Source organism: Cynocephalus volans, chromosome 1 (assembly GCF_027409185.1).
Source record: "Cynocephalus volans isolate mCynVol1 chromosome 1, mCynVol1.pri, whole genome shotgun sequence".
NCBI lineage: Eukaryota > Metazoa > Chordata > Mammalia > Dermoptera > Cynocephalidae > Cynocephalus > Cynocephalus volans.
In genome coordinates this window covers 240,980-249,743 of record NC_084460.1, presented here as the reverse complement: position 1 = coordinate 249,743, position 8,764 = coordinate 240,980, and the positions used below count along the sequence as shown (strand labels likewise).

Genomic DNA, 8,764 nt, shown 5'->3' with positions numbered 1-8,764 from the left:
TTTCCAGAGGCTTAATCACACCATTTCCCCCATTTCCTCTCTGCTCAAGCCCTAGCCCTTCTCTCGGATTATTTCTTCTTAACCCTCTGCCCTACTGTCCACTTGGATCCCAGGGGGGTGTGCAGGACCAGCCCTGAATGACATGGAGGGCAAGGCTGGGTGTCTGGAAGCATGAAGCACAGGGCTGTCATTTTACAGGGGAGGACCCTGGGACCAAAGAGCAGGAACTTGCCCACGATCACACAGTCAGTCAAGGACAGATGCAGATCCAAAGGCTCCTGGCTGTCAGCCCCCACCACCCCCTCCTGCCTGCTTCTTATCCTGTGCTGGCAGGGCCATAGACTCCCACCCTGACCCCTGCACAAAAAGGCCCCCAGACACATGTCCATGTACACAGCCACACACTTGTCCACACACACATTAGGCCTCATGGCCAGCTTTAGGTTCGGCAAGACAGAGAAAAGGGAGAGACACCCAAGCCAGGCACTATTTCAGCCAAGAAGCTTTATTCCACCAGCGTGGAGGGGAGACTGAGTCAGATCAGTTCTCCCCGAACAAAGGAAAGCAGGGGATTTACAAGCCTTTGAGGGTTCTGGCAGAGTAATGGGCAATTTCAAAGTCAGTGCTATGCAAGGTGACACAGCCCTTGTGGTCCGATAACATCTGGTCAGTTAGGGCATAGGCTTCTGAAACATTCCTTCCAGCCCAGCCCAGTTGCCTTAAGCTGGCCATGAGGCCTAATAACACACTATTCCTTCTCACCTGAGCACACGTTTCACTTTATAAACCAATTTCACATCCACTGTCTATTCGAATTTATGGAAATCCTATAAGGCTGGCACTGACAGGACCAATATTATCATCGCCAGTTTATAGACCAGAAATGGAACTCAGAGAGGCTATATAATTACCCAAGGTCACACAGCTAGCAAGTGCTGGAATAAGGACTAACCCAGTACTCTTGAACCTAGTTCCACTGCTCCGTCTTGAACGTAGGGACAAATACCACACAGATCTCTGCAGTATCTAGTCAGAGCTACCCAGTGTGCACCTTTGGATTCACATAAACACACCACACACGGTGGGGGTGGGGGGTGCTGTCATAGAGTTCAGGAGCATGAGGAAGTCCTTCCTGCCTGAAGTCCCTCCCTCTTCACCGGCTGGTGGCACAATCCTGTTACCATAGGACAAAGCCTTCAGTTCTCATCAGAGCACAGGCCCTGAGCACAGGCCCTGTTGGGGAGAATGCCCAGAGACTGGACACTCACCCTGTGGAGAACTGTCTGGAAAATGAGCTTTGCTAGGGAGGGGCCAGGGACCTTGTCTGAGAGCGAACCCTTTGAGGGGTCACCCTGTGAAATGTGATAGCACTGGGCCTCAGTCCCCCTGCCCTGTGTCTTCCTTCATCCCTTCTCCAAACCATTCAGGACCCAGGGAAATGTGACAAGTTTTTTTCCTCTTCTTGATCCATTCCTCTCAGCACCCCCAGCCTTTGCCTCTCCCTTCCCTTCCTGCTACCTCACTCAGTCCCACCCCCTTTTCTCTTTTCCATTCTACCTTCTCTTTCCAGCTTGCCTCTTCCAGGAAGACCACCCAACTGCTGCCAGGGCTCCCATTGCTTACTTTGTATTCCTGCCCACTCCCTACTCCTGCTTCCCTGAGCTAACAAAAATACAGTGTACATACTATAAAGCAGACAATTTGTGTGCGTGTGTGTGTGTGTGTAAGAGAGAGGTGGACAGTTGTCTGGGAAACAGGAATCTTCTGGTCTTTCGGGTCAGACACAGAGGAGAGGTTGCCAGGCCTGCCCCAGGGAGGATATAAAGTTTCCCTAGGAGGGAAAAGATTCCCCGGAGGCTGACTGCCCACCTGCACACCCAAAGGGCTCTGTGTGCGCCTGCGTGCCTGTGAGGCTAAAACTCTGCAACTGCATATGTGGGCTACACGGAGGGGAGAGACGGCAGAAGTGTGTTCTCCCCGGTGTGTGCGTGTGTGTGCGCGTGTGCGTGCGTGTGTGCGTGTGTCTGTGTGCGTGTGTGTCTGTGTGCGTGTGTGCGCGTTTGCGCGTTTGCGCGTGTGTGGTGTGCGTGTATGTGGGCGCGCGTGCGTGTGTCTGTGTGCGTGTGTGCGCGCGCCTGCGTGGGCGTGGGCGTGTGCACGCGCGGGTGTAACCAGCCCTCAACCCACAAGAGCCCCAGCTTGCATCACACACATGCACACAGTAACACGCCGACACAGCTTCCTCCTCCCTGCACAGCTAGCTCCTCAGTCTCCAAAACACCAGCTGCCTCTTGGAGCCTGTGTTCGTGCTGGAGGACGGGACGGGCGGGGCAGGACGCGAAGCACTTCGCCAATGGAGCCGTTCCCCGCCATCCTCCTCGCCCCTCCCTCTCGGCGCCCTGCTTGCCCCTCCCCCGCCACCACCGTCCAGTTCCCCGCCCTGCACTCGCCGTCTCCCGTCCCCGTAACCCGGGCTCAGGCAGGATGACCCCGGGAGAGGGGCCTGGAGAGACCGAGAGGGGCCGAGGCTGAGCGAGCCGCGGGCTGGGCCCGAGAGGCCGGGGCTGAGGGGGAGGGGAGGAGGCCGGACGAGCCGGAGCCGGCGGGCGGCGGGCGCCCGAGCGAGCCGCGTCGGGAGCGCGGTCTCCATGGCAGTGCTGGGCGCAGCCGGAGGTAAGACGACCCCCGCCCCGTCCCCGCGCCGCCTGCCCTCTGCCCTCTGGCCGGCCCCTCCTCCCCAGCCACCTGCTGTTTCTGCCCTGGAGAACACGGCGGGTGACAGGAGGAGGAGCCGCCTGACCTTACCCCTTCACCCCAAAGGGCGAGGGGCGCGTGTGGGCCACGGAGCCCCCGGGTCCCCTCTCGCACCTGCTTCTGCCCGCTCTGCCCTTCACCCCCTTCCCTCTGCCCTTCACCGCCGTCCTGACGCCCCATCTCTCCCTTCCTGGGCCCACCAGCTGGGCCTGGGCGGAGGGGCGGGGGCCCGAGGCTGTGGGGGCGGGGGCGGCGGGGCGGGGACGCTCCTGACCCGCTCCGTCCGCCTCCCGCCGGCTGGCCATTGCCATGGCAACCAGGGCGTACTGGGCTCCGGAGAGAAGCAAAGGTGGGTGGACCAGGACTTGAGGAGGGCAAGGGTCTGAGGTTCTGCCACAGGAAACAGACCCTCTCACTGCTGTGCCCCATTTTTACCGCGTTGACCACAAAGCCACCAAGCCCATCCGAACAGCCTCCACTCTGTTCAGGGTCTCATCTGGTTTCCTCTTAGGCCCCTCGTAGGGAAACCGAGGCTCAGGGCCAGGGGAGAAGAGAATGGAGGTCTATGAGTGGGGCCTTTCTCCTCAGCCTCCCTGCTCCCTGCTCCCTCCCTCCATCCAACCTTCCTCCAAAGCCTCCTCTCTAGGGGATTCTGAGCTTTTCCTTCTATTTTCGGATACTACCACTTTGCCCCCTCTTTCTCTTCTGCTCAAACTCTCCTCCTTCTCCCTAGTTCCCCCTCTTTCCATTTCTGGATACTTCTGATGTCAGCAGTTTCCCCGCCTTCGGGTTCCCTAGCCTCCCCTTTGGTCCCTGCCTCCTTTCTCCCATTTCCCCAGCTCCCTGGGTAGCTGGAGGGTGATCATCCGGGCTTAGGGAAGCATGGCTGAGCACCAACACCACTGGACCCAGGAGACTGGAAGGCAGACGAGGGGGACTGTAATACCACATGCCAGTCTACTGTGAACCCTCAGGAAGAAACAAGTCATGTGTCTCCCGTCGGTAGCCCTGAAGAGAGATTTAGGGACTTAAGATACGGTGAAGTAGTACCGACAGGGTATATTATAAGAAGGAACCTGGGAGTTCCAAAGGAAAGAGAAAGGGCTGACAAAGGCCGGGAGATAGGGAGGTCGGAATACCTTCTTTCCTGGAGGTCTGGAAGAGCAGGAACTCTTATGTGTGTGGGCTGTTTGGGTGACCATTTGATTGAAGGCAGGGGAATGTTCTGAATGACCACCATGACCCCAGTAATCAGTCATTTCTATAGTTTCAAGAGAAAGGGGCACAAGAAACCAGGTGGAGACCAGCCTAGGCCCTAGCTCTGTCCTCCCCTCCCACATCTCATCTTTCCCTTGCAGCTTGTCCAGGTGGCTGAGCACCACTCCCAGACCCCTTGGGGCATCCAGAAGATCCCTGACTGGTCAAGTACCAGAGGAAAAAGAGAACTGGAAGTTCAGGCATGGGGATCAGAGCCGTCCAGCCAGCCTCATAGTGGGGAAAGCAGCCGTCTTGCATCCCCCATCAATTATAGGGGTACTTAAGGACGGGCCTCATCCAGTATGGAGGCTGAGGACCGCCTCTGCTGACCCCACATCTCCTCCCTGCCCTACACCCCTGACCTTAGCTGGGTCAGTCGTGCAATGCTGAGCAGTAGGGTGGGCCTGGGGGCAGCCCACCTCACTACAGGGCAAGGACTGTGGGCGCCATGGGGGCGTGTGTGAGTGGGACTCCTGGGTGAGACCTAGCCCCCGCCCCCAGGAGTTTGAGGGGGGTGGGGGTGGAGGAAAGGATGGCTCGGGGTGGGGCAGGGGCAGAGGAGGCCTCCCTGCGCTCAAACGCATTGTCCTGGCTGGCCTGTGGGCTCCTGGCACTGCTGGCCAATGCCTGGATCATCCTCAGCATCTCGGCCAAGCAGCAGAAGCACAAGCCGCTGGAGTTGTTGCTCTGCTTCCTGGCGGGCACGCACATACTCATGGCCGCTGTGCCCCTCACCACCTTCGCTGTGGTGCAGCTGCGGCGTCAGGCTTCCTCCGACTATGACTGGAACGAGAGCATCTGCAAGGTCTTTGTGTCCACCTACTACACACTGGCCCTGGCCACCTGCTTCACGGTCGCCTCGCTCTCCTACCATCGCATGTGGATGGTACGTTGGCCCGTCAACTACCGCCTCAGCAACGCCAAGAAGCAGGCGCTGCACGCCGTCATGGGCATCTGGATGGTCAGCTTCATCCTCTCCACCCTGCCCTCCATTGGCTGGCACAACAACGGCGAGCGCTACTATGCCCGTGGCTGCCAGTTCATAGTCTCCAAGATTGGCCTCGGCTTCGGTGTCTGCTTCAGCCTCTTGCTACTGGGGGGCATTGTCATGGGGCTGGTCTGTGTGGCCATCACCTTCTACCAGACACTGTGGGCCCGGCCCCGGAGGGCTCGGCAGGCCCGGAGAGCAGGGGGCAGTGTGGGGCCCAAGGGGAGTGGGCCCAGGGGCTTGGGTACCCGGCCAGCTTTTGAGGTGCCAGCCATCGTGGTGGAGGATGCCCGAGGGAAGCGGCGGTCCTCACTGGATGGCTCCGAGTCTGCCAAGACATCCCTGCAGGTCACCAACTTGGTCAGCGCCATCGTCTTTCTCTATGACTCACTCACAGGGGTGCCCATCTTGGTGAGATTGGGATCCCCCACCTGCTCTCCCCAGTATCCAGGCCCCAGCATCATCATCTGACCTCCAGCTCCATCCGCCACACGGCAGCCCCATCATCTCTCCTCTAGTTCCGTCATCCCTCTTCCTCTCCTGGACACATGCCCTGCTCCATTTGCGAGCCCCTGTCTCTGTCACCCATCTTCTGGTCCCCACTACCCCATCTCCCAGCGTCATCTGTTTTTCAGGCCCCACTCCTCAACTCCATCGCCGTCCTTTAGTTCCACTGCCTGTCCTCTGGCTCCATCATCTGTCCTACAGCTCCACCATTCAGTCCCCACACCTGTCATCCATCTGCGGCGCTCCATCCTCCATTCCCTAACGCCCTCTGGATACCACTGGTCTCTGGGCAGTCCTGGGCAGAAACCCCAGAGGACTCACCCCATCTAGTCCCTATTCCTGGACTTCTGTCTTCAAGTTTGCTGTACCTTCTCTGTTCCTGACCCTCCTCACCCCAGGGCTCTGTCTCTGGCATTCTCCCATGACTTTCCTCTGCTCACCCCATCCCCACCTCCAACTTCGCTCTGTCTGGCTTCTTGCCCACCGGGATATCAGGGTCAGGTGGGCCCGTCGGCTCCGGACCCTGACAGGGCGCCATTCCACATCCTCCCGCCAGGTGGTGAGCTTCTTCTCCCTTAAGTCGGACTCGGCTCCCCCGTGGATGGTGCTGGCTGTGCTGTGGTGCTCCATGGCACAGACGCTGCTGCTGCCCTCCTTCATCTGGTCCTGCGAGCGCTACCGCGCCGACGTGCGCACAGTGTGGGAGCAGTGCGTGGCTATCATGTCCGAGGAGGATGGCGATGACGGTCAGAGGAGGGACTGGGCTGTGGCTTTCCCGGACGTCTCTCTATTCCCTTTGTGCCCTTTTCTAGCGCCCTTCTCTGTGAGAGGACGGGCGGCCCTGGAGTGCCCCCTGCTGGACACAGCCCGCGCCACCCCTGAGCGCCCCTTTCCCTAATCAGCATCCTGCTGCCCACTCACTGCTTCCTTCTGCATGCACTGAGGGCTCCCTTCACGCCGCCTAGGCTACCGCCTAGAAGCCCCACTGCCCAGCTCTGGCCCCTGCCATCAGAGTGCCTGACAAACAGTCCAGAGTCCTAACACAACCACAAAAGCAAGTCTGCAGCAGTAAGGGGAAGCTGAGCCTCCTGAGAGAGACCCTCAGCTACAGGGACAGTTTTTGGGGGAGGGCAGGTAATTGTTTCAGTAAATACACCTATATGTATGAACCACTAGGGATTCAGCATTGACCGCCACAAATGCTAGCCGCTCTTGCTGTCCTCTTGCAGCTTATAGACTAATGAGAACTGAAGGGTTCTCTGCGTGCTTATAGAGGGGGTGGGAGGGGGTAGTATTCCCTGCCTGTAACCGTTCTGCCCCTTTTCTCTCCTAGATGGGGGCTGTGATGATTATGCTGATGGTCGAGTGTGCAAAGTTCGCTTTGATGCTAATGGAGCCACAGGACCTGGGGGTCGGGACCCTGCCCAGGTGAAGCTGCTGCCTGGAAGGCACATGCTCTTTCCTCCTCTTGAGAGAGTCCACTACTTACAGGTATGGGACTGGGAGACACACCTCCAACCTTTGGGGTTCCCTCATCACTTTTCTCGGGTTTTTTGTTGTTGTTGTTGTTTTTTGGTGGCTGTCCAGTATGGGGATCTGGTCCCTTGCCCTTAGTGTTACCAGTACCATGTTCTAACCAAGTGAGCTAACCAGCCAACCCTCCAGTCTCTGTTATCCACTCCAACCCCCTTTTCCCTAGCCCAGGCCTGCAGGGCACCATAAGGTATAGGTGAAAGAAAGGCATGGTAAGAGAGGCTTCCCTTCAGACCTCTCAGCCAGGTTTGTCCTCTGGAACAAATGTTTTTTGTTCTGTTTTGTTTTGTTTTGTTTATATCCTATATAAAGATGACCGGTAAAGGGATCTCAACCCTTGGCTTGGTGTCGTCAGCACCACGCTCAGCCAGTGAGCCAACCGGCCATCCCTATATAGGATCCGAACCTGTGGCCTTGGTGCTATCAGCACCGCACTCTCCCGAGTGAGCCACGGGCTGGCCCTGGAACAAATGTTTTGAAGAAGTTTAAGAGAGTGGAGCTTTCCTGCACAGTCCCCACTTTGGTTTCTGCTTCTGCCTCCTTTGTCCCTGTAGCAACTCCACATGTTACCTGCTCCTCTCCCCAGGTCCCTCTGTCCCGCCGGCTGTCCCATGATGAGACCAACATCTTCTCTACTCCTCGGGCACCAGGCTCCTTCCTGCACAAATGGTCCTCCTCTGATGACATCCGGGTCCTCCCAGCCCAGAGCAGGGCCCTTGGGGGCCCTCCTGAGTACCTGGGACAAAGACACAGGCTGGAGGATGAGGAGGATGAGGAGGAGGCTGAAGGTGGGGGCCTGGCCAGCCTTCGCCAATTCCTGGAGAGTGGGGTTCTGGGGTCAGCTGGGGAACCCCCACGGGGTCCTGGCTTCTTCCGGGAGGAGATCACCACCTTCATCGATGAGACACCTCTGCCTTCTCCAACAGCCTCACCGGGGGCCTCTCCTCGCAGGCCCAGGCCACTGAGCCTCTCACCTCGCCGACTCTCCCTTGGGTCCCCTGAAAGCAGAGCCGTTGGACTTCCTTTGGGGCTAAGTGCAGGGAGACGCAGCTCCCTGACAGGAGGCGAGGGGAGTGCAAGGGCTTGGGGAGGTTCCTGGGGCCCAGCCAACCCCATCTTCCCCCAGCTGACCCTGTGAGCCAAGTGGGCCTGCTGGACTCAGAGGAGGGGCCTGGTTGAAACACCTCATTCTGGCCCTGAGCCTAGGGCAGCTGCCTCCAGCCTCTGGGGAGATGGGCACTAAATCTGGGGCTCTGGAGCCCCTGGTCTCTCCCATCGAAGTGACCAGATGCCCTACTCACCTTCCATCATCCCTAGCAAAATGTATTAAAGTCTGAAGTGTTGCCATGGAAACCTCAGTGTCAAGTGTCCTGTGATGGCAAAGGGCATGATCAGAGGCTTGGGAGGTGGAGTGGCTCATAGAGGAACAAAACAGAACAGTGGCAATGGACAGAGGCCTAGAAAGACACGTGGAGAAGTGATCACACACACTGCAACGTGCAGAGACCACAGGCTGGGGTTGGGGCACAGGGAGACACTCGGAGTTTGTGGGTTTGGGGTGTGAAGCATCTTTATTCAGATTTGTGGAAGAGGTTTCAGAGCGTGGCTCTATCCCCTATGCCCCAACCCTCCTCCTCCCCCCAAATCCATCCAGGGGCTCACTTTTTAGGCAGTAAAGGGTAGGGCCTGACTTGGTGTCCCAGGCCTGCAGTTACCCTCCTCCAC

At 58.2% G+C, this 8,764-nt stretch overlaps 1 protein-coding gene across 1 annotated transcript; it reads left to right on the top strand.

Annotated features, from left to right (window-relative positions):
- The first annotated feature begins 2,589 nt into the window (after positions 1 to 2,589).
- Positions 2,590 to 8,378, top strand: GPR162 (G protein-coupled receptor 162). The gene is made up of 5 exons (XM_063108945.1): positions 2,590 to 2,673; positions 4,113 to 5,410; positions 6,063 to 6,252; positions 6,840 to 6,997; positions 7,626 to 8,378. Exons 2-5 carry the CDS (start codon positions 4,544 to 4,546, stop codon positions 8,175 to 8,177), a joined length of 1,767 nt encoding a protein of 588 aa, XP_062965015.1. The 5' UTR covers positions 2,590 to 2,673; positions 4,113 to 4,543; the 3' UTR covers positions 8,178 to 8,378.
- Positions 8,379 to 8,764: the final 386 nt, after the last annotated feature.

Bases quoted from the DNA above. Each gene is read 5' to 3' on its own strand.
- GPR162 (XM_063108945.1), top strand. From the start codon at position 4,544: ATGGCTCGGGGTGGGGCAGGGGCAGAGGAGGCCTCCCTGCGCTCAAAC. The intron at 5,411-6,062 runs GTGAGATTGGGA...TCCTCCCGCCAG, and splicing joins TCACAGGGGTGCCCATCTTG to GTGGTGAGCTTCTTCTCCCT. The intron at 6,998-7,625 runs GTATGGGACTGG...TCCTCTCCCCAG, and splicing joins AGAGAGTCCACTACTTACAG to GTCCCTCTGTCCCGCCGGCT.